Source organism: Grus americana, chromosome 24 (genome assembly GCF_028858705.1).
Source record: "Grus americana isolate bGruAme1 chromosome 24, bGruAme1.mat, whole genome shotgun sequence".
Classification (NCBI taxonomy): domain Eukaryota; kingdom Metazoa; phylum Chordata; class Aves; order Gruiformes; family Gruidae; genus Grus; species Grus americana.
The window spans coordinates 6,468,787-6,493,995 of record NC_072875.1 but is presented as its reverse complement, the minus strand read 5'-3'; the positions used below and the strand labels follow the sequence as shown (position 1 = coordinate 6,493,995).

The 25,209-nt window shown below is 48.8% G+C and overlaps 1 protein-coding gene across 3 annotated transcripts in view; it reads left to right on the top strand.

Annotated features, from left to right (window-relative positions):
* The first annotated feature begins 505 nt into the window (after nucleotides 1-505).
* B3GAT1 (beta-1,3-glucuronyltransferase 1) overlaps nucleotides 506-25,209 on the top strand; it is a 39,617-nt gene continuing 14,913 nt past the window's right edge. Inside the window, exons 1-3 of one of the 3 annotated variants that reach the window (XM_054803330.1) lie at nucleotides 506-988; nucleotides 22,826-22,944; nucleotides 23,100-23,246. In XM_054803330.1, coding sequence (XP_054659305.1) covers nucleotides 22,941-22,944; nucleotides 23,100-23,246 — 151 coding nt within the window. In that variant the 5' untranslated portion in view covers nucleotides 506-988; nucleotides 22,826-22,940. Of the gene's footprint in view, nucleotides 989-22,825; nucleotides 22,962-23,099; nucleotides 23,247-25,209 lie in introns of all 3 variants that reach the window. The other 2 variants (XM_054803331.1, XM_054803332.1) reach the window with 2 other exon arrangements.

Sequence of the window (25,209 nt, the reverse complement as noted above, 5' to 3'; positions counted from 1 at the left end):
AACAAGAGTTGTCCGCTGCTTGCAAAGCCCATGTGGACTCAGCTGGGGAGCCATGGAGGCACGTACGACAAGGAGTAGAGGGTGGTTCCGCTAAAGTGTACATGCAGAAAGTGGAGCAGAGCTCAGCCTGCCTTCCTGACAGGGTGGAGGGGAACCTTGCTTTCCACCTAGCATATGGTCACCGCTTTCTCTCAGAGAGGCGCTGAGCCTCCTCACCAGCAAGACCCTTCCCTCATGCCCAGCCCTTCCTAACCTCACACTTCCCATTTGCCTGCTGAGCTGGGAGAGCGTCTCCCCTAGCCCACGGCTGCAAACTCAGTGGGTGATGCCGCGGAGTGAGGAGAGCAGCAACCAATTCCTTAAGGGGCCATCTCAGAGCCTTCCCCAGCTTTTCCTCCTGTCGTCGCAGGGAGAAGTGCCCCTGCCTAAGTGGAATAAATTGGTACAGACCATTAGCACCGCAGGTCCTCCTCTGGTGGGGGGGAGGGAAGGGGCTGTCGGCACTGCTCTGGATACAAAGCAGCCAGCCACGCTCTGGCTCCTTCCTCCCACACCCCGTTGGCCTCCTCCTCCTCCCTGTTTGCTCGCTCCCTCCCTCCCTCTTTCACTCTCTTTCTTTCCCTTAACGCCACGCTGCAGAAAGGCAGACCTGGGGAACTGGAGGTCCACAGAGGCAGTGGAGGAGGAAGGAGCTCTCCAATGCTGTTTCTTTGCGAGTGAAACGGCGAGGCAGAGAGGCGATGGAGGAGTGTCTTGGTTGCTGCCTGGATTAAGAAAAATACGTAAAAAAATAAATAAATAAAACCCCGGACCCAACAAACGAAGAAAAAGGGAGGAGAGAAGGAGGAGGAGGTTGCTGGGGGGAGCCCACTCTGGTGGGTGAACAGCCGCTTTGAATCGTGCCTCTGTTCCCAGGGATTAAAGCATGAATGGGAGCAGCTTCCCAGCCACGATGGAGAGAGAAGGCGATTCAGGCTATGGGAATAAGGTAACTCTTGCCTCTTGCAGGCGTTGCATGGCTGAGCTGAGCAGGACAGAGATCCTTTATGCACAGAGCTCTGTGTGTGTGTGTATGTGTGTATGCAGCGGGCAGGGAGTGGGGGGAAGCAGGAAAGACTCAAAGCGATTTTTCTACCCCTCCCAGTGTATTTAAAGGATGCAGAATGGGTCCCGGGGGCTGCAGTGCTGGAGATCACTTTGTCCCCCTTTCTCAGGCTGGGTGCCTGAGGATGTCAAGCTGCTTTGGCTGGGGAAGGCTGGCTGGGTTATGGGGAAATATGCCTGTGTCTCGCCTCCAGGAGCACTGTGCTCCCAGCCTTGCCCTCCCAGACCTGCACCTGCTCTGGGGCTGCCCTTCTGGGCTTGCCTGCAGCTCTCGGGGAAGCTGCGTGGGGACGACAATGGCCCCGCGCCCTTCCAGCCCGCCGGTGCATCTGTGCAGATGGGAGGGAGGTGAGAGACGACTGAGAGAGTTGCTCTTCTCTTCCCTTGGTCATCCTCTGCCTTTTCTTCGCAACAGAAAGGGATGAGATTTAGGAGGAGGGGGAACTGAAATCCCTTTCATTCGTGCCAGCAGTGGTGAGAGCCAACTTTGGGGCTGCTTAAAGGGAAAAGCTTTCTGAGTGCTATCTTTTGGGGGGAAGAGGAGATGGCTGAGTGATGCTTTGCCATCTGAGGAGTGATCTCTGTGTCATGTTATGTTGTGGTAGTGGGTGGGGATGAAAAATAGTGATAATGGGGGAGAAAGTCCATGGTGATCAATGAAGCTGTCCACAAACGATGCTTTCCTTTTCCCTGCTGGGCCTCTCTCTGATTCAATTCCTGGGTCTCTGACCCTGAAAGTCCTAATTTCACTCAGATCAGAAAGCACAACTTCAAATAGTATTGGGAGGTGGTTTAGCCCAGATGTTTGGGAGAGCACTGAGGAGAACCTGATGTTTACAGCTGTGGAGCCCATATCCAGTAAATCCCAACAAGTACTGGTCTTGGCCAGTCGTTCCTCGCTGTCTTTGTCAGGATCTTGCTGCTGCAATATCCATTTTTTCTGTGCTGTCCATCAGATACCCCCTCCTCCCCTTGCCTTCAGGGGTTTCTTGATGGGTCTTGCCACGGGGTTAGGAAGCATTTGCTTTGGTGACTTAGAAGTCCCCGCTTGTATGCACACAGTGCAGAAAGTCATGAGTCCCAGTGTGCTGTCAATTGACGTAAGAGCTTGTATACACATCTAAGGAGCTTACAGTCCAGTGTTTGTTATGGATTGGAAGAGACTATGCGGTCTGTTGCATAGGTCTGTACGTACTCGTCTAAATTGTTAGTGTCCCTGAAGATCTACAGTGAGGTGTCACCAACTTGGATAAATGATTGTGTGTTTGTGCAGGAAGAAGGGCTGTGTAAATGTACGGTGGAGCTTCAAGCCATTCTTTTGTTCCATGAGTGATCCTTGCTCGTATGAGGAAATTCTCCTAACTCACCTGAGATGCGCCTTGTTTGCCTTGTTTTATAATTAGTCCTTCTCTGTACACAGATCTCCAATGCAAATGAATGACCAAAGTTTGGTTAGAAGGTTACAGTGGTTGGGATTGCTTGGGTTACCTGACAGAGTTGGGATTGAAAAGGTGTGGGAAAATGGAGGCACTCGAGAAAAGAGCATAAAATATCTTCTTTCTGTATATAGCACCCAACTCTGTTTTCTGTGTCAGCTTCAAAGCACTGAAGAATATGGAGGATGTTCTGGTGAAGAAATTGAATAATTAGACAGTGAAAAAGAAGGTTGAGAGTTCATTCAGAAATAGAGGCCAAGAGTTCTGGAAACGGCCAAAGCCAGCAGGACAGTGAGTGCAACTAAAATGGGAAGGTAGCTGACTGATAATTTTATTTCCCTGGTTGAATATGTATGAAAGACAGAGGAAGAAAAATGAAATCGGTGACGTTGGCTCTGAGTACTTTCCCATTCCATGCAGCTGAGTTATAAATCCCTCCCTGCAACCCCCATAGGCGTTCCTAGTGAAACACTGTCAGCTTCTCTGGCGGAGCACTGTGAACTTGGAGTCGTTAGCAATGCAGTAACAGCTTAAATGAGAGCTGTCTCCCTCCAAGCCGGGCTGACCCGAGGAAGGTGCAAAAGAGGGGACCCAGTGCCCACGTCATTTCGATTCTCTAGGACAGCAAATTGAGAGGGCATCCGTAAAGAAGGGTGGGAGAGCTTTCCCAAGCTTTCCCACTTGTTAGTTGGAATCTCAAAGTTTCCTGACCCATCGAGGTGGCTCATAGTGGAGAGTGAGTGTAAAGGGAGGATAGTACCCCAGCCCTAGGAAGGGACTGTCACCTCGTACGTGTCACAGGCCTGACGTGGTGCCACTGGGGTCAGCGATTCTGTTCTCCTGTGGCTTTGTCCTCATCAGGGCATTGTCTCATAGAGCTCCAGCCAACTACAACGATGCTTGGATTTGCTCTCTTTCCTCCTTTGACCTGCAGTGTTGCTCTGAGTCTTTCTGGGTTTTGCTCTGCAATTGTGCACCTTCCAAGGCAAGAATCGCAGCGAGTGTGTCCAGCGTGCAGGGCCTCGTCAGTTTTTAGCATGCTCACAAATGCTGCATCTTTCTGGCAAACAATTGCTGTAGCTGGGAGATCTGGCCTAAGCTGACCAAGAAATCTTCCAGTAACAAAGTGTGAGCGCACGCTTCCCCCTTGTGCAAAGCTGGCTGCTCAATGTCAAAATAATGCTTTCTGAAAGGAAAAAGTGCATCTACCCTTTTAATCTTTTCCAGCACCCTCATGTTGCAACAGCAGAAGCCCTGGGAAATGAAAAGAATTGTCTTTTAAGGGACACTAGGGCAAATGTTGCAATTAATTTTTTAGTGTTTCTTGGAGACTTGCCTTTTGCAATGCTTTTGCTCTCTCTTGCCCTTGTTCTATCTCTACTAGCTCAAAAAAAAAGTTGCGCAAAAGCATATTTTTTCTTAAAATCATAGAATGGTTTGAATTGGAAGGGACCTTAAAGCCCATCTAGTTCCATCCCCCCCTGCCATGGGCAGGGACACCCTCCACTAGCCCAGGTTGCCCAAAGCCCCATCCAACCTGGCCTTGAACACTGCCAGGAATGGGGCATCCACGGTTTCTCTGGGCAACCTGTTCCAGTGCCTCACCACCCTCACAGTAAAGAATTTTGTCCTAATATCTAATCTAAATCTCCCCTCCTTCAGCTTAAGGCCATTACCCCTTGTCCTATCACTCCATGCACTTGTAAACAGCCCCTCTCCAGCTTTCCTGTAGCCCCTTTAGATACTGGAAGGTGCTATAAGGTCTCCCCAGAGCCTTCTCTTCTCCAGGCTGAACAACCCCAACTCTCTCAGCCTGTCTTCATGGGAGAGGTGCTCCAGGGCTGCTCTCAAACAAAACCCAATGGGCAGATTTGAATCCATAGGAAGACAGGATGTGGTCCTTTCTTGCATCACTGTGCATTTTGTCTTGTGGGGATGAGCAGCGCCAGAGGCTGCCTGGCTTCAAAAGCCACTTGTCATATGGGCTTACCAGCAAGATCTATCACTTTTGTAGATGCAACAGGCCTTGGTCAGCATCTTTCTCTGCGGGTGATGCCCTCTGTGGCTTTTTTGCCCTCCACTTTTTCTGCAGTCCTCTGTTGCATGCAGCAGCCTTGAAAAGTTAGGTGGGCTGCAGCTGTAAGTCTTGTTTGGGGATATGGCTGCAGGTGCATTTGATGTGGCTTCAACCCACTGGAAGGCAAAGCATCTTCTGGAAGCAATGTCATTGGAGGGGTCCTTTGCAGTGTCTTTTGCATAGGTCCTTGTTCTCTGTAACGTTGTCTTTTATGCTTTGCTCATGGGGATCCTGAATTGGTTACCTACCAGTGTTTTGCTTCTCTAGTGGCAAGAGAAGTGATCTTTGCCAAGCACAAGGTCTGAAGAGTGAGGATAGATTCTCCCTTTTTCTCCTGCAAGCCCCAGCTGTTTGTGTTTGGCTTGGCAAGTTGACATCAGGGCTGGATTCACCTTCAGAAGCTAATAAGGGCTTTGCTGAGTGGAGATCACAGGGTGTGGCCCATAATTAATCTTCATATCCTGATCTAGACACGTGCACCACCCCCAAGTGCTTTAAGTAATACAGCATATTAGTCACTATTGAATATATCCTCCTACATTTTTTAATAGGAACTCCACTCCTCCAGGGAACTGAGGCGCTGGGAGACTGAGGAAACAACTGAGAACAATCCACTGTGCTGGGGAGCAGGTCCCGGTCTCTCGCAGTGCTAATGGCTTTGTCCCACAAATCTAGCCAGTTTAGTCCTCCTCCCGTTCTTGACCCTCTCTGTCTGTGGTTGTGTTTGTTGTACCAAGTGGCACTTTCCAAGGCACGCTGTTCACAGTCTCACAGAATGACTTCTGTGCAGCAAGATACCTTATGGGTACCTGTACTGTGCCTGGAGCACACTTGCACAGGCAAGATTTGCACACCTATGTTTTCCATGCTAGCCTGTGTATAGAAGTGTGCATTCTTCCCTTGTACAGCTGTGTGCAACTGCACGCATACGCTGTGTTTCTGCCTGAGAAATGCCCTGTCCTGACGGACTACCACAGAGCCTTTAAGCAATTTGCCAGCTGCAGTGGTACCTCAGAAATCCCTCCAGCTATCCTATCCGTATGACCCATGCAGAACACAGAGTGACATGCCTGGCAGTGACAGCAGAGTAAATAGGAAATGCTCAAGATCCCCCTCCTGCCTGGGTCTGAGCTATTTTCCTAAAGATGGGACAAGAGCTAAGCTTCTGTACAAGGCTTCCTGCGCTTCTTGTGCTGTTCTTTAAGAGCAGGTGATGTATTAGCTCTCAAAGGGTGTGTTAATGCATTGGTCACTGCTGGCCCAGCTCCAGCCTGTACGCTGCCCTGGAATGCTATTTATTGTTAGTTCCTGAGACGTGGTTTGATACTCCAGAGTCCTTGGTGCTGTGAACATCTAGTCTCTGCACTGGAGCATAGCATGTAAGTAAACAGGATGGACAGAGAAAATACTGCATGCTTGGTTTTGATGGAAGGGTAGCCAAATGTTGCCAAGGGAAAGGTGATTGGTCTGTGATCACATAGGGAGTCCCCTGGCAAAGATATGGGAACCCAGAGAAGAAATTCTGCGAGTTAGAACGGAACAATCTTCAGAAAGGCATTTAAAAAATCCCCATCTCTGAAATCTCTGGGGAGGGGATTTACATCTTCACATCATGATTGAGAATTCTCTCCATGCAGCTCCAGGCTGTTGCAAAGACATGCGTGTACTGCAGAGCCCACAGAAGAGAGACGTCCGCTGGTCCTCGAGTTCCTTCCACAGTGTCTGCTGGAGACTGGTTATCCTCTCTGAAATAACAACAGCTGGTGCCCTGCTAATGCAACGTGGAAAGTAGAGTTCAGACTCTCTCCTTCCATTCCTGCCTTGTGCACTCTAGACTGGTGGGCTGGGTTGTCAGAAAAATTTGCTCTTCTGCACTGTTGGCCATCTGGGAACCCTGTCAAAGCCCAGTGGATAGGGAATTGAAAGCTGTAGCTCAGAGAACAAAGTCTGCTTACCCCCCCCGAAAGGTGGGAAACCCTTTGCTTAAGTGCATTGAAGACGCAGATGTTGGCTCGTGTAGATTCAGCTGTACAGTAAAGAGAAATGGGCATTTCCAGGGTGCAGTTCATCTCATCTGAAGGCATCCATCTAAAATAGGCCAAATGAATTCTCCCTGTTGATTGCAAAAGGAATCCAGACAGCGAGCTCTGCTGCGGGGATCTACACCTATGGCCCTGCAGGAAGCAGGGGTGGGTGTCTCCCACCCTAGGCGCCTGCAGATGGGTGCTGCAAGGCCAGTGCAGCTCTCCTCTGACCTTTCGTGGGCCAGATGTCCACAACTGCGGCACAAAGATCTCCTCCGGTTGGCTGCAAGGTCTCACTTCTCCAGCCTCGTGAACGCTGTGCATTATGTTGTGTGGGTGGCAAAGCCCCAGTTTCTCCAGTGCTGCAGCTCGCTGTGGTTATGGGGACTGAGCTCGCAGAGAATGAGACTCGTTTTACTTTCTGACAGGAGAAAGGAGCATGGGATTTGTCTCAGCTGCCTTGCTGGATGTCATTCTTAAATGCCCTAGCACAGTTTCTTCCTCAGATTCGGCACCTGGAAGACAAAAGAAGGCTAATCCAGAAGAAATACCTTGACTCTGCCTCACCTTCCATTCAGCTGGAAAGAGACCAGGAGCAAAAGGATGGATGCTGAGGCTCTGCTCTGGATTTCATGAATGGATGAATGTAGAGACGCAAGTGGGGATTTTGAGGGGATTTGGAAGCCTGCTCCAGGATTTGTCTGGCACGCAAAGCATTTATAATACTTCCAGCATTATCATAACATAATGCCAGCATGATTCAGGGCCCATTCCAGCTCTCAGTGAATAAAAATCATAACTCCTATCACCATCAGTAGGAGAGGGATCCCACTTTTGATAAGTTGTAGTTTTGCATAGCCCATACTCTTCTCTTGTCCCGGTGGCACAAAGCGAGGGCTAAGATGCTTTTATGTGCTGCTGTGAACGAGTGGGTCTGGTTGTGTATGTGTGGGTGCTGAGCAAGCCGCACAAGTAACGCTGCCTCGGAGCAGCGCACCGTGGCCTCTTGCAGAGAAACGCAGTGTGACAGTGGAGTGGGTGCCTGGGTTACCTCCCCCTGGGCTTGTCTATAAATACCACCTTGGTGCTGAAGCATTCTGGCTAAACTCCTTACATTTCATCCTTTGTTTTTCCATCTGTTTAGCAGCTTCTAAAGCTAAAGAAGAAACATGTACCAACGCATTTCTCTTAACACAGGTGGCCCTGTGAGGGCCAGGACTATACCTGCGGAGGCTGCGTAGGAGAGTCCTTGGGGGAGTCCAGCTTCTCAGCGAACGAGCAAAAGCCAGCAAGCATTGGGAGTGACATTGCTCTGGCCACATGGGACCAGACTAGATGATCTTCTATGATTATTCCATCTGAATCCCATAGACTGTGGCACGGAGAATAAACGTGGAGCTGTGCTGAGATGCCGATGGCCCTGCAGTGCTTCTGCCTCGCGCATCCAAGTGAGCTTTTTCCAGCTTCAGCTCACATCTTCCCCATCCAACCACAAAAATGTAGTGCCACCCTTGTACTGATGCAACAGTCCTGTGGTAGGAATTAGTACTGTGGGAACCGCTGTCCCAAAGCCTTCAGCCCATCCCTGCACAGGAGAAGCACATCAGAGTGCCGTACCATTTTCGGTTGCTCCAATGCAGGATTTTGGGCCTTTTTTGCAGTCTGCACTGATGTGCTCTGCTCATTTTTAGAACGGCTGTGGATGCTCGCAGTGCAACAAGAGATGCACTGAGCTTGCATATTTCCCCCTGCCTCCTTCTCTCTGAGCCAGCCTTGCCTGTCATCAGCCAAGGAGTAGCATTTCCTGAAGGCTTTTCTGTATGTGTAGATCAGGGGCAATACAGAAAGAAATTCATACTGTTTCATTGGGTGTAGGAGCTATCATCCAACTCTGCAGGGGCCTGTGACAACGTGCTAGATAAGTCACCGTCCTCCTGTGGGCACCACATCACTTCCCATGCCCTCCTTGCCCTGCCATCCCTCCGTCCCTGTGGGGAACTGTAACTGCAAGCCCAAAGGAAAGGTTGGAGTTTGTGGAGTGTACAGGAGGTGAGCGATACTGTGCTGTAGCCATTAATGGGGTACATTAACCAAATGATGAGGGAGCGGCCTGACAAGGCTGTTAACTCTTGTCCCTCACTGTAACAAAGCTGTAAAGCCCTCCGGAGGGATCAAAGCGAGAGCAACACTGCACTCTCCTCAGTTGAGTCCAGACTGAGAAAAGAGCAGCTTTGCAGGAGGAATTTTGTTAGAGACTGGGTGCGGTACCTGGAACCTATTTTGGCTCATGAATAAGTTGATATTTCTTCTGAATAATAGATGCACATGATGGTAGCTGAGAGGCAGATCTGTGAGTGGGCTGGGTCTCTGAAGGAGGGAGTGAGACATATGGAGTAAGCTGCAGTCCTGTTCTGAACTGCTTGCTGGATGCTGGAAGCCCGGCAGAACTGTGCAGGGATGACGCTTGGATGGTAAACCTGCATGACTGAGGCAGGGAGGGTGCCTGTTTGGTCTTTTCGTGTCTCCTACGGTCAGTGTATACCACCACCCAGCTCAGGCTCTGGGGCTGAGGAAGATAAATGTTTTTTATGATACCATTCATTTGCCTCCATGAGGGGCTTGGTGTGAATGGGAGGAGAAGGGTGCTGTGATGAAATCCTAGCACAGTTTATGGTGGGGGTCAGCAACCCGTGATGTGTGTCTGCCAGGGCAAGCAGGCGGATTTGGGACAGCACAAAGCAAGGCTGAACCCTAAGAGCTGTGGCTTTCTTTGGGAGGCAATGGCTGCGCTCAGATTAGCAGGATGCTTTAAGATGCTGCCTCACGCAGTGGTACTGAGAGGCAGCCTCTTCCTTGAGAGACAGCTTTCACCTGACTTTCTAGTGGCACGTTTTGCTTCTAATTTGGGAGAGAGAAGTATAATCTGGCACAAGCCTGCCACCCTTGAAAGGCTGCCAGCCGGTTTATGGCACTCTCTGTCTGCATGCTCCCTACAGCCTTGGTGAGGCACAGGAATATTCTATCCAGCCTCAGCTCTTGCAGTAGCCGCAGGGATGCAGTGCCCCAGGAGAGGCTGACTTTGGCTGTGTGATGTGGGGTTGTATGGACATTCAAAGGTTTATTCAGACGGGCTGTGATCCACTTGGATGAATGGCAGCTGGTTGTGGAGATTAGAGCTACAGAAGTCACTACTAATGAATAATTCTTCCAGTGTCTGTCTTATGACAGTGGCACATCCACAAGGCGTGACTCTAACATATTCATTTTCAGAGAGCGTGCAGCTCCTGGAACGACCTTCCACAAGGGTTTGGAAGTATTTGTTTCTGTTTGTCAGTTAGATGAGCATCACTTCTAGCATGATTTTTACCAGGAAAAAAATTTGCAAGTGCTAAAATTGGGAGCATTGAAAAGATTGGGTGGAATCTGAGTGGTAAGGGTGGGGGCCAGGACAACTCTACCTGCGTGGGAAGCCGTTGGCGTGCACATGAGGTGTCTGTTCAGCGTTGGGGCATTTTGGGCAGTGGGAAGGATGCTGATAGATCTGTATGTGCTAGCTTGGGCTGCGCAGTGAGATTCAGGCGTGACAGGAGGTTGTTAAAAGAGACTGTGAAGCAATGTGATGAGAGTTCAACTCACTCATTCTTGGGTGGCTGAATTTGAAGTCACATCTACCTTAGAGAGAGTTAGGTACTTTAAGTTATTAGTTACTTTAGCTCTGAAATTCTCCAAGTGCAAGCAGCCAGTGTTCAGCCAAGAGTATTGAGAAGGGGGCCTGGCAGGCATAACTGTGAATAAAATTACTTTAAGATGAATCCCTTGGCAGCAAGGTGGAGCTGTCTGGATCCTGGAGGTGTAGATACTATCTCTGCCTTGAGCCTGGCAGACTAGCCTCAGGAAGAAGCAAAAATGGCAATAAAAGGTGCTTTTCCATAAATACAGCCCGAAGGACAATAGGAGGGGGAGCTGCCAATTTCCGCCCTTTGTGGAGGAGTAACTGTCCGTGGCATTGTGAGGATACTGGGATTATTGTCACTGTAATCTTGTGAAGAGGTGCTGGGGTCAGGAAAACATTGCACACTGTAAACCTATTGCTGCTGAATCCTTCTGGGGTTTTGCACTGGCAGGACGCGTGTGTGGAAGGGGTGCTCTGACCTGTGGAGCAGGGGTCCCTAAGTTGTCTCCTTGCCACCGCCCTGTCCCTTGGCCTTGGGAAATTTGACAGCCGTGAAGCCCCTGGTGGCAAAGGATTTGTTACAATCCTCTGAAGCTGTCACCCCACACATATACCTCCTTTCTTCCTCCAATTTATCTTTTAATAATGCTGCCAACATTATTTCTCATCTCTGTCTCGTGCGCTCTGTGCTCTGCCTGGCAGTCCTTTTTGTCTCACCCAGGCATCTCGTACCACAATGCTCTAATGGGAAGAGACTCTGGCTGCTGAAGTTAATAACTTATCCGACAGCCTGAGTTATTCTTGTTACAGAGCAAATTGTGAGCTATGCAGCAACTCAGGGCTGAGACCCCGGTCTGTGGGGGGAAAGGGGTTGTGGAGTAGGCGAGCGTTCACATTCAGGTTGGGATCAGCACGTGCTGCTAACGCTACGGTACACTTTTGGCTTGTAAATCTTTCTAAAGCAGTGTTACATTGGGTAGATGTGGGAAAGTGGAGGAGCAGGGAGTCCAGGGAAACCTGTTCAAAAGGGAGCCTGCAGAGGAGGCAGAATGAAATGAGGTCTTCACTCTGCACTGAGAAAACCAACACATTCAGAGAGACTGAAAGAGGAAATTCTTCTCTTTTTTTGTCAACATGACAGTGACTCGGAGGAGCAAGTGTGCTGAGATGTCCTCACAGACGTGCTGCATCCCCCATTTTCATAGCCTGCATTCATAGCTTTTTTCAGGAAGCCCCAGTCCCTCGAGCTGCAAAAAGGCTTTTGGGCCACATGCAGCACTGAGCCCATCTGAGTCCAGGCAGCACTGATTTCTCCCTCTCAGTCTCAACCGCTGTTAATGCTCTGGCTCATTATCAACTGAGTCAAAGAATTACTAACTCTTGTTTTTAAAGATTAGTCATCTATAGGAATGACATTTGCAAGACTGACAGTTCCAATCAAATGCCAAGGGCTGCTCTTGTGCTTGAAGATATTTGTTTAATTAAAAAAGGTAAAATCAACCTGACTAATTAAGTGTTGTACCTTGAGATACAGCCTAGCAAAGTACAGATGTGGTCCTAGTCACTTGAAGAAGCTACCAGGCTGCCATGGCATGTGTTGGACAGGCCTGAAGGGAGTGTGGTGGGTCTGTGTTGTAGCAATGTTGATATTCTCCTACCACTGTTTCCTCCTTGGGCAAGAGATGGCCTGCTTCTCTGTCCCTGCCATGCAAGGTTGGTGACAGTCGTAATAATAACGATGTAATTTGCTTGGTTGATTTGAGATGCACCGTAATTACTGCATGATTACAATATTCTTAGAGCAGCCATTACAAAACCCTCCAGTTTCTCAAAGCTCCCCAAGGGCTTGTCTCACTCTTCACCTTGCAAGTAAAACCCTGCAAGGGAGTCTATCTGTCCATCAGCCATGTCTGCGTCTCTCTGTGTGTCAGATTACATGTGCAAGCTTTCAGCCACTTGTAGGTTACAGTTCCCTGGTGCTGTGACACTCTGTGGACCACGGGGAATATTTCCCTATGTCCCAAATAGTTCGGTAGCAGGGTGGTGCTTGGACGAGCAGGTCAAGCTTTTTGCAAGGGATGAAGATGCCCTTGGAAATGGCAGGGGCTGGTGAGTGGTACTGGAGAACTGGGCAGCAGGGAGAGGCACTCGTAGGTGCCTGTCTTCCTGTGAGGGCAGCTTGTTCACTGCTTTTTTGAGTTGGGCTCTGAAACTGTTGGCTTAATTCTGTCTCCTGCTTTTGTTCGGCTTCTCCATTTCTCATTCATATGGAGGAGATCTGGGCTGGGTTTGGCCCTTGGGTGATTCTAAAATTAGGAGAAATGACCTTCCCCAGGCATGCACACCAGGCCATCAGATTGGTGTGAGTTGCACTTTGCCAGCACCTCAGGCATCAGTGCTTGTGCCATTTCTGAATTTAGCCTGTGAGCTACTTGAGCCTTGTGATTCCTGTCCAAAAGTAGGCAGCTATTTTCATCTCACCTCTAGAGTAAGCCGAGGTGCAGGTGAGCCAAAATAACTAAGCCACGGGGGAAGCCAGAGTCAGAACCAGGCTTAGATTGGAAGCTGGACAAACTGGTAGATTTAGCCCCTGCCTTTCCCACTAAGAGAGAAACTAAGAGCCAAATCCCACCTCCTTGGGCAATGCTGGAATAGCTTTGGGTTTATTGGATTGGCATATGGGGGTTTTATGCTAGTAGAGAAAAAGAAATTGTTTCCTTCCAAATGCCTCTCAAATGGAAGATGAGCCATGTCATTCCGACGTGTCAAAGCTTCCCAGGCAGGCAAAAGCACCCGTGTTCACTGTGGCAAAAGGAGGTAAGGGAAGAAGGACGAGTGCATCACGGGAAGCCCTGTATGTTTCCTTTCAGCAGGCACAGTAGGGTCTGGCAGGGACCAGAAATGGAAGGGAAATAATTTTAAAATGACCTTCCTGTTTCCAAGGAGAAGTTTGTGTAGGTTTGTGGCTGTACTAATGGACTGCAGAACTACAAGCGGCAATTGATTGTGTTGCAAGCTGCTGAATTATAGTTGGGCGTTTGCTTTATCATCCCAGATCCCCCCTCCCTTCCCTTTCCATGCTGTAGCATGAAAGAATCGATGTTAATCCCTCAGTCCCATTAGTGACTTTTGCAGAGGTCACAGGCTGTCGCACTCTCTATGCCCTGTTTGACCACCCAGCACTGAGCAGGGCTTAGGATTTGAACCTCATCTCTTTAAAGAAGCTGTCTAACAGGGATGGGAGGTGGGGATTTTGTCTATAGGTTGGTGTAATGGTTTTGGCTATGATTTTGTGACCGACTGCTAACCAGGGAGCTGAGAGAGCTCAGAGTGCCACGCTGCACCTTTGCTAGATCTGTCCCGCAAGGCCATAAGAGACAACACCTGCAGGAAATAGTTCTGTGACTCGGTGAATGGCCCTGTCCCTCCAAGCACTGCTGCTACGATATAAATATATTTCTGCAGCATTGGGGTATGCCATGATGCTGGAGGGTTTGTTGCTCAGGCAGCAGATAACAAGGACTTTTGAACAGGCTGCTTGAGTAGGGTGCAGCAGCTAACCTGGGAACCCTGGTCCTGTTGCAGGCTTGTCTGCAGTGAAAAGGTAGTTTGCAATAAAGCAGGAATTTATCTGTGAATTTATAGCCCAGAAGCTCTTCAGCTCGAATTACCTGCATGGCTGCTCTTAGTGCTTGCGAAATACAAAGCAACTAATTCCAGGCTTCCGCAGCTGCCTCGTGAGCAGCACGTGTTGGGATTGGCGTTGTGGGGAAGAGTGCGGAGGAGATGTGCATGTGAATTTACAGCGTGCTGGGAGCACTCTGCCTCCCCTAAGCAGGAACAGCACCGTTGTGCTCCCGCAGCAATGGAGGCTCTTCGCTGCCTGTCCGGAGCACCTCTCAGCCTGGACATGTGCACACTATCAAGCAACTCTGACAACAGCTCCTGCAAAGCAGTTTTTACTTCAGTGGCATCTTCAGGGACTTGTGCCTACAACAGCTGGTGTTTTCAAAAGTAATGGAGAATTTGGATGCCTGCATATTTTTTTTTTTTGCCTAGCCTTCAAAAAAACCACCTTTAAGATACTTGATGTTTGCTATTGAAAAAAGGAAAAACTGTGCTTTTGAAAACTAAATCCCTTTTTAAGGTGTTCAGGGTGCACAGTGGTGGCTTGCTGCAATGGGAGAGGGCTAGCTTGCTCACTAGCTCTGCAAAGCTTCGTTTTCCCCCCTTTCTTTATGCATTAGAATTGGGTTATTAATATCTCTCTTAAATAGAGCAGGATTCTATTCTTTCAGGGGTGAAAAAGGGAAGAGCTCAGTAATTAAAAGCAAGTGCTGGTGGCTATGAAGCCAGGTCTCAGGTACAGAGCTGGTGAGCTGCCTTCCAGCCGATGTTGAAAGGTGCATGCCACATGCTGCAGGCTCTGACCCATGGCTGAGCGGGCAGTGGACCCTGCTGGGCTCCCCCAGCCTCATCTCCCCAGTGAGTCAAGAGGCAACAGCATGTGGGAGGTGGGCGGTCTCATCTCCAGGTCTGGAATTGGGAACATATTGCAGAGGCAGCTGGGAGATAAAATAGAGGGCTTGTGGCTTGCTGGGCACAGTTCTTCATATCTGATGGCCATTTGTGAACTTTCCTAGGTGCCAGTTTGGTGGGAGGTAGCCCCCAGCATATCTGGGGTTCTCAGATGCACCCAGAGAATCTCACACTCTGCATCGAGACAGTATATAAAAGCCTGTGACTTCTCTCAACCACTAGCAACAAAAGCTGTGAACTGTGTGGTGGTGAGTTAATTCTTACTACAGCCTTAGCAAGCATCACAGTCTTTCTTCTGACAGCCATGTCCATTCTTTCATCATCCAGCTATGTTATGCATGTTTAACTTGTTAGGCTTCCTTCGGTAGAGGGAGAAAGGCAAGTTCATAGAGAGCCTGGTCTTGGCTTGACATGTTTGGCTCAATGATTCAGTCTTGCAGATCCTGGAAAGGTGAGGCTTGGTTGTTATGGCCTGCTGCCTCTTACATGAGGTATCACGTGGAAACGTGTTGCCTTCAAACCCTTTGGACAAAGCATATGCAAAGCCTATTATGGAGCTGCGGAATTTAGTCCAATCATGTTGAAATTGGGTCATCCTTTGTTAATGTCACTTTTTAAAGTCTATGGAAGTCAGCGGTGCACAAAATATTCAGTGCAATGCAGACCAGAGAGGTGGAAATAGAGAGTCTGGAAATACGTCTGTTTCTGACAATGTTGATGTGGTCTTAGCTGAGCAAAGGGGATAGCTCAAGGTATCGCGTCACCAGTTTGAGAAGACTTGATGGAGAAACCCTTAAATGAACTATTTGTTGGAGCGCTCTTTTCCCAGCACTCATTCAGCATTCACCCACAAGCAACTTTAAGGAAAGTCAAACTACTTTTCATGGGTGTCATCAGCATTTCCCCTAAGAAAACAACTCCCAGTTGTCTTTCTATTTTGGAAGTGGGCTGTAAGTCAAACTGCTTTTCATCTTGATGGAGATGCTTTTTTAAAACCCATGTGTGAAGTGCAGCCGTTTATCAAGAAGTATTGGGTGCTGTAAATGCTTTCTCATCCAAGACCTGAGTCAGCCCACAGCTTTCCTGGCTTGAGAGAGAGTCTGGACCAAGCGTCGCGACAGACCAGTGCATCCTCTGAAAGCAGTAAGGGCAGCGCTGCCTCTACGACAGAGGATTTCCTGTGTGGCCAGGCCAAGACTGATGAGACTCTCCCGGGCACCAAGGATCCACATCAGCTTTGCCACTTTCTGCTGCCAAGTGCTTGACACATTTTTTGCTTCTGCCTTGCTAATCAGAAGAAGATTGCAAAGCCCAGGTTCAACACTCTTCAAAAACACTGTAATAAAAGGATACCTGCCCCTTCCAAGGCATTCCCGTATGTGTCTTTGGAGCAATGAGGAAAGGAAGCGCCGTGGCTGTAGTTAAGGATCTTCGAGAAATCCTGGACAGAACTTGGGCACTGTGGTGACGATGGCAGTGTAAGAACCTGTACAAGAAAGCAAACAGATTTAGGACAATGCATTAAATCTTTTAAGGATTTAACAGAAGATCTGCCTTGCTGTTGGAAGCAGTGAAATCTTGGCACTAGGCAATGTAGTCAGCATAAGAGCAGTACCATCACATCTCTTGTCCTCCTTCTAGCTCTGGCCACCTCTACCGGCATCTGCAGGGGTGGAGCAGCATGGGGGGAAGATCAATCTGGAGAAGAGAAAGTTTCTGATGCTTGTTAAAATTTGGCTGACGCTCTGAAACTCAAGGGTTTATATGTTTTCCAAACTGGTGGGTGGTTTATTCTAATTCTGGATATGCAGTTTATTCACATACACAACTAATCCTTTTTGGAATCCTGTTAAGTTCTTGTTGTTCTTAGTATCCTGTGGCAATAAGTTACAGAAGCTAATTGTGCTTGTGTTGAGCTCCCTTGATCCACTTTGCTCATGCTTGCTTTAAATTTTAAGTGTTGTTCTGAGAAGCTTGGTTAATATTATTTTTTTCCTATGAGATAATCTGTGTTCTTCATCCCATTTATTGCAACAAGGCTCAGGACTGGAAGGGGAGAGTAGGTCAGGTTTTGCCTCAACTGTTGGCAAGGTTGGGGACATTCTGCAATCTCTGTGCCTCAGTTTCTCCAACAGCTTGGAAAACACAAGGAGTTGCCGCAGTATACGTAGCCAAGGCAAGTGTAGTGACAGAACTAGGGTTTGCAGGTGACGCTGGACAAAAGTATCAAGTGGAAAAACAGCCTCCTAAAACCGAGCTTCCTTTCCAGGCTTTTCCAATATTTTTGCATTTTCTATTTTTTGTGTTTAAAAAAAAAAAAAAGAAAGAAAGAAAAAAGAACACATTATTTCTCTATTTTTGGCCACAGGAATTATTTTAATTTTTTAAAAGAAGGAAAAAAATGCTGCAGCTCAGACTGCATTGGCCCAACATTTTTGATTTCTGTGGATGAATCCAGTTCTTCTCTAGCTGGCAGTTTGGTACAGTGGTCTGAAACATTTCTGAATCATTCTCACTCCCTTTCTTGACTTGCAGTTCAAGCTTCATGTTCTACAAATCAGCTCTAGCTCAAGGATGGTGCTTTGCCCCTTGCGGCAATGGGACGGCTGGGCTGCAAAGCCTCTGTCCTTTTCTCCCGCGAGTCAGGAGAATCTGAGGTTGAAGTTAGCTGCCCTGATTAAATCCTCGAAGAACAAGCAATTCTGTGTGCTCATTACTCAGTTCTGGCTATTTTCTGCTTAATAACTAAACAGTAATTAGCTCCACAGTTTTGCTACTATACTTATAATAGCCCCCATTAAAGTTATGGGGGTTTTAGGCAGTAATGGTTTACAGAGTAATTAACGAGCAAGAGGCTTTTATTACTACCTTTATTTTTAGCCTGTGCTTTACAAGCCTTTTCTGCTAAAAACCAAAATCTTAGGCAGAGGCTTGTCGTGCCCGTCCCCTGCCATGCGGTGTGGAGAGGAGCAGGGCTGCGTCCGGAGTACCTGGAGCTGGACACCAGTGCGTGACAAAGCCCTTGTCCCCAGTGTCTGCTGTGCTGGGTGATTACAAGGGAGAGCCATAACTGCCCTGTGCCTCAGTTTCCTCATCTGAAAAATGGGCACGACAGCGCGGCACTCACATCCTCGCAGCCGTTTTCGGTGCTCAGGCGTGCGAACTTGGATGTGAATTCAGGATTTGTTGGGTTGCAGTCCAGCCGCTCAGTGGATTGAGGTGGGCTGAGCAGAGGGACCAGCTCTGGTTTGCTCCGTCCCTGCATTGTCTCTCAGCAGGGATCAGACCCAGTTGCTATTGTAAAGGTGAAAGAAACCCTGTGTTTAGGTTTAGGGGATGCTTTGCCCAAGGTGAAAAGCTATTAGTGAGAGGATACTTGGTATCCTGAAGTATGAGTGTTTATTTTCTTTGTAAAGCTTTTTGTTGTAGGGTTTGGCTGTGTTTGTTTGTTATTTCTGGGCTGTTTTGTAACACAAGTGTTTGGGTTTTTGTGGGTGTTTTTCTTACATCTAGACAATATTTTTACTCCAGTGACATGTGTATATATACAAATTCAATTCAAGCAATTCTTTAGTTTAACGTGTTCTAAATCACTTCAGTGTGGGGAAACCAAAGAGTAGTGGTGCTGGGGCTGATCAGCCCCAAAGGAAGAAAGAAGGTAAAAACTGACTCTAAACCAAGATTGCAGATCAAATCAGTGTTTCCTACGGTAAGTGTCAGAGCTGATGCCAATTAACTTGATTTAAAAAAGAGAACCTTCAGCATTTAATAATCCAGCACGTTACTAACACATGGCTCCAGGATTTATGAAAGCTTTTTTATTAGATGAGTGGCCTTTTAATATTGTCATGCCTTGACACCATTGCCCTCTGCCGGAGGATGTGAAATCTCTTTCACCATGTGGCACAGCCCTTCTGCTTGCAGCACATCAAAATCTATTTCTGCCAAGGAAAGTCCTTCCAAACTATGCAAAACACTTTTGGTTTAGAAATATTTTAACCCCAAAATTGCTTATGCTTGAACTGATGATTTGGGGTTTTGCCTGAGTTTTCAAAACAGAAAAAAAAAAGTATACTTTCTGTAGTGGAAAATAGAGTTTGATCTTTTTAATTAGTTCATGTTTAAATTCGTTCCTCCTCCTTCTTTTCCCTGTGGAGGAGGAGATAGCAGAAGCCTAAAACTGACAATCTGAACAAAGCCAGGTTTTGTTCGGAACGTTTTCAGTGGGAAAAGGAGACAGGTATTATGATGGGGCAGAGGTAGAGTGAATGCCTTGAAGAGGAGCATAATTTGCCCCAGACTAATGTTTGGCTAGCCTCACTTGTGCCGTAAACAGCAACCAAACCATTGTTTGGCTTTGGTAGCAAGGGATTTTTTGGATGCGGGGCAAGCCCTCTGTCTTGGGCTGTGAGGCTGTGACTTCTCTCACCGGCAGTGTAAAATCGCAGGCGACCATGTATTTCCTAGCTGATGTTGTTCACAGGAGAAAATGGATTTCACCTTTTGCAGCTTTAACATGCGACAGTGAGGTGGGAGCGTGGCTTTGTTACACTGAGAACTGGCGTCACCCTGCACTGCGGCCCTCAATTGCATTAGCGTGTTGGGAGGGAACACGCTTGAAATACTTCGTCTGGATCCAGATTTCATAATGCTCACAGCAGCCCCAAGTGAATTCTTACGATGTCCTTCATTCAGGCTTCTCAGGGTCATCAATAAAATCAAATCGCTTCAGGAATTAACAGTGAGCAAATGCCTTTGCTGCAGAGCAGAGCGCATGGTACACCGTGGGTGCCGACAGGCAGCTCGGGGTGCAGAAGCGTGGGTCAGCAACTGGGGGTCAGGCTGTGGTCTGCGGCTCCACGTCCCCCCCCAGCTGACCATCGCCATCCGCGGTTCGGATCCGTACTGGGGTTGCGTCCCTTTGGGCGCATGTGGAGCACGCTGCGTATAGGGAAGGGAACGTTAATTACAGCCGCTGCACGTGGGGTATCCAATTCGCATCTGCAGCTCGATGGCACAAAAGGAGCTCAGCGTTCAGCCAGCCCCAGGAGGACATGGGGAGGAAGCATTCCCACGGCGGGGAGTGCAGTCCCCGGGAGCTCTCTGCTGCCAGCCCAAGCAGAGCTGCAAAGCAAAGCCGACAGCTTTCTGCTAGGGCACAAGTGGGCTGTGCTGGCCCTTGGCAGCTTGAACACCAAAGTGACAGATGATTGACCAGGGAGCTGCTAAATGCTCTGTAGCAAATTAAAAGGAATCGATCCTGAAGAGACCAATGCACAAATCGTTGGAGCCTGCTCGTTTTCCCCTGTGTTGAAGGGATGGAAGTCAGAGTAGCACCCCAGCCCAAAGGTGCCCATTCTCCATCATACGAAGCCCGGGGTCAGCCTGTTCCAGGGCAGGGTGCTGACAGTTTGAGTCTGGATTGGCAGGAGGCGAGGAAAAGGCAGCTTTAAGGTAAGAGCACTGTGTTAGGAGGAAGCTGCCCTTGACAAACAGGGCATTTGATGCATGCCAGCCCACTGTGGCCGCTTGCCAGATGCTGTGAATTGACTCAGAGTGGCTCTTTTAGCATGTCATTTCCTCCCAGCCCCTCTCCAGTGGCAGAGTCCTTTCCTTGGTGCATTTGCAGCAGAGGCACTTTACCAGGCAAGGTGTTCAGTCTTTTCAGAGCTGCCCCTTAAGGCTGTGCCCTACAGGGATGCTCAAGGGACGTGCTTGGCCTTTATTAGAGGATTCAAAGGATGCCAGCCCTCAGTGCCCTCTGTTCAGGCACTGACAACTGCAGGGACAGCAAGGATGAGGCCATATGCTCTTTCTTGAGGGCACCGTGTGCTTTGGCAGTGCTAGGCCAGTGGGATTTCTCCGGCTCTGAGAGCTGGAAAGGGATGCAGCAGAAGGCTGATGTTTACTGGAATAATTCCTCCTCTTCCTCCCTGGTTTATTTTATCTGGATGAGGCTGCTTTCTCCAGTTCTGAAAAAAAATTGGGACAAACCCGTGCTGCTGGGAGATGCTTCCTTGAAAGTCTGCAGGGTGTCCGGCTGCACAGAGCATATCCTTGGGCTGTGAAAAGCTTCTTCCTGCTACTTCCCCGTACTTGACTGCAGGAAACCCTGCTCTGCATAGGACCAGATGTCTGTGGTGGTTGGTTTAGAGGTTTGTTGTTGTTTCTTCTGGAGACCCTTCCACAAGACTAGCTCCCTCTTATCACCCTCACTAGCTGCAGCTTGCCCCGATCCACCACAACCTCCTTCCACACCGCACATCCTTGCATTTCCTAAATGCAGTTTGCCAGCACATCTGCTGATTGCGTCCTCTGACGAGGGTCTCCTGAGTGAGGCTTTGAGTCTGTACACAGTGCCGGAGGAGGGTGGGTGTACATGAGGAGGATGGGTCCCCAGCTCCAGAGATGCTGGCACCGTGATCTTTGCACGAGTTTTTGTATGGGAGGTGGCAGGTCTCTGCCTGGTGAGAGACCTACGGGGGGGGAACTGGCTGTTTATTAGAGCTGGCTGGAAATTTTTTGACAAGTTGGGTTTTTGTATGTGCGTGGGAGAAAATGGATTTGTGAAACTTTTGTTGAGGGACATTTACATGTCCCTTTTAAGGACAAAGACCAACCTGTGTTTTTCCTACCCCTTGTTTTCCCTGGTAAATTAATACCTCTGTGATTGAAGTGCTAATTTGGAAGAACCAGTTTCTGCCCAGCAACTGGAATACTGCTTGCTTGCACTTTAAAAAGACAACCCATCGGTTCTTGGAGCCATTTCACATCAAGTCTTTCACTGGGCTCAGTGCCGGAGGCTGACTATACAGCCCAGTGGTTAAGGCATGGCCAAGGGAAATTCAGATCAATCCAAATTGGGCTAATCAGGGATTTGAGCCTGGATCTCTCCTTGACTGCCCCATGCAACCAAGAAAAAGCAAGCTCCAAGGGTCTTGGAGAAAAACATTTGCAAAGTAGCATTGTATCTACAGCCCAGACTTGAGGACCTCCCCTCTGATTAAGGAGGGGATCTGATATTTTCCAGGGCAGCGCAGCAGCAGTGACTGACCAGCCAGCCAGCGGCTGTGCGGTGGGAGATCAGTGCTTTTCCCCAGAGCCTGCTGCTCCCTGCCTTTGACTGCGGTATTCTCTGGGCTCTCCCTTGTCTGCAATGCAGCCCTTTTAGCAGCGGGCTAATGCGTTCCCCCACATGGGAACAGTGGTACTAAACTGCTACCCGTGTTTGCAAACTCTCCACCACCCGTGTCCCTGCTAAGTGATGTACTTTGCTTGCCAAGATACTTGGATAAAATACAGTCTGCTTAAATCTTGTATGTGCTTGTATTGAATCAAACTAAGCCATTGTGGCAGTTTAATATACTCCAGTCGCAACACCTCCGAGATGGAAAAAATGAACCTGAACAGGCCATTGGAAGCCTGAGTTTAAACTGGCTGCATCAAAGCTGCCAGTGGGATGGTCTGAGCCGAGGGGATTACGACGACGGGTAAAACACGGGGTGACTAGCTTTGCTGGAGCCGTATTCCCAAGAGCGTAGGCGCAGTGCCCCTGAGTGCTCTGCCTGGTGGAGGGAGAGGGTCTGGTGGGTCAGAGCATTTGCTGATGTGTCAGGCAGGTAAAGTAGTGACTATGGTCTCTGCTTCCTCCTACGGGCTTGGGCATAGCATGTGGTGTTGTGAGGCTTGGCTGGCTTGTGGACGAAGGGTTCTTTTCTGCTGGCGGATGGTTCAGACACTGCGGCACTGAGCAGCTTTTGCTTGGCTGAAGCAAGGACCTTGCTTGAGAAGTGGATGCAAAGGAGAGCAAGGCTCTGGACACCCAGGATGCATCTCTCCCTGGAGGGGTGGGACACGTTTCTGTTGCTCACTGGCCCAGTTTGATTTGCTCTTTTTCAGGAGGATTTGTGAACTCTATGGAGGAGCTCCGTAGTACTTTTCTCTGCCTACTCACCTTTACTCTGTGTTGCAGGTTTCCTTCCAAATGAGTCCCTGAGGTTCCTGCTGGCAGGTCCAGCAGTGTCCTGTACAAGTGCCCTCCTGCTCCTGATCCCAGCAGCTGAGGCCCCTCCAAACCTGCTTCTGCAATGGGTGGGTTGTAAGCACTGGTAAGACCTACGAGTCGTGTCACCTTCACTGCTCTCTCCCTCTCTCGCGTCCTCGCTCTCTGTCCTTGTTCCTTCTTGCCCATTTATTTCTGTTCTCCATGTGCTCTGCTGTTCTGTCTCTGGGGTTTTCACTGTCAGGTAATGAGGAGCTGTGGGTCCAGTCAGTCTTGGAGATGCCGAAGAGACGAGACATCCTGGCTATCGTGCTGATAGTTCTGCCCTGGACACTACTAATCACCGTCTGGCACCAGAGCACCATTGCTCCACTGCTTGCAGTGCACAAGGGTGAGAGAAATCAAACCAGCCCATGCCAAGTCTGTGCATCCCTCCCTTGTCCTCATCTCCTCTCTCATTTCATTTCTCCATGGCAGCCATGCTCATCTCAGCCCCCAGCCCATGCTCATGCAGAAGCCTCCCCACTTCTGCTGTAGGAACAGCCCCGTGCTCCTAGGGGTTCTTCAGAGACATCAAACTCCAAGCCATGCGATATGCTTACTGCAACTGGAGAGCTCTTTATGGCCTAAACCCAGAATCAGTCAGAGTACTGAAGGAAGATGCTTTTCTTTGTTCCCTGATGATCTGTAAGAGAGGAGTCCCTTCCTGCTGGCCTTTGCAGCATTCTGCACACAAGTTAGTCCAGCAGGAAAGCTGCAAAAAAGAGAGCAGAGGAAACAAAGCTGCCACTTGAGACAGCTGCTCTGGGAGACAAGAGGCAAAGAGCATTTTTTAAGTGTCCTCAGGAAAGCAGCAAACTGGTGCTCTTGCACTTGAAGGAGAAGGCAAGAGCCAGGATCTCACCTGATTGTTTGGTGGAGTTACAATGCTATGAGAGAGTCAGCTTCCACGTTACCTGTCACACAAAGCATTAAATAGAGCTCTGGCCCAAATCAGATGAATGCGGGAAGTTCTGGGGATCCTCTCTGGCCAGAAGGGTCCCAGTTTTTATCCTGTTCCTGGCACAGCAGCAATATCCAAGGGCTGAGAGCTCTTGGGGGCTGGAAGAAGCCACACTGCCTAGTGCGGTCTTCATTCTTGGTTCTGCGCTTCTGCTGAGAGCCAGGGCAGCTTGGGGAGGCTTGTCTGTGTGGGAGAAGGCCAGCTCATTTTCCCTCTCTGGTCCCTTTCTCTGGGAGATTCTCTCCCTGTTTCATCGTAATGTTCGCACCCTCCACAGTTCCTTATCCTTTTGCTGAACAGTCTGATGCGCGGTTTGAATTGTTGGTAGTTCAGAGTCTGTCCCGAGCAGCTTTACCTTTCCTTGGGAGGACTGACAGCCACCCATGAGGCTTTGGGCAGTTCTTAAGGGAAAAATGACTGTGATTCCCTCTGGAAGGTGGACAGTGTTTCAGAGGATGAAGGATCTACTGGGCTCTGAAACAGAACTTGAAAGACTACTAAGAATATGCTGTCCATATACCAGTTTGATTCAATGCCCTGAAAGCTAGTAGCTGTTTTTTTGTGTATGGCCATGGACAGCGCAGAGACTGCTCTGCTCTGACTCAGTCCTGAACTTACCGATGACCTTGCTAAGACACTTCCTCTGCCTCTGCTTCTCTGAGCCCCCAGTGGAACATGAGTGGTGATAGAGACCAACCTGAAAACTCTTGGGAGAAATCGTTTTGTTCTTATAACGCATTTCTGAGATCCTTTGGTAGCAGGTGCTGAGAAAGAGATGTGCACCTATATAGCGAGCACAGAACAGCAGTGCTTACACATGTCAGGATTTACAGCTGAGGGTTTGACCTGCAGGGGTTTGCAAACTGTCCTAAGCACCATCCTGGCTAATCACATTCGCGTCTGTGTCCAATGCATTCTGCAGATATTGATTTTTTAACCGATTCCAGTGTTCTCTGCTTTCAGAGAGCTCTGCTATGTGATGCTGATGTGCTGTGCCTTATACAGGGCCTTGGACACCTTGTCCCTGCCCCCCCCACCAGACAGACACCCTCCCTCCATCAATGCCAATGAGTATGAGGCCTTCAGTCAGTTCAGGGCTGGTATCAAAGTCTATGCTGCTGGAAGAGTAACATGCTATGAAAAAAACATAGGTAGTACCCTGCTGGGTCAGATCTAATGTCTGTCTGTTCCTGTTCTTTCTCATCTGAAGTTTCTGGTAGTAGCTGGTTTTGCAAAATCTATGGCTCAAAGTATGATGTGCCCACTAGAGAGCAGCTGGCTTATGTCCTGAATGGAGGTCCCCTTCATCTCTGCCAGTACCTAACTGTAGCCCGTGGTATTCCTGCTGGTC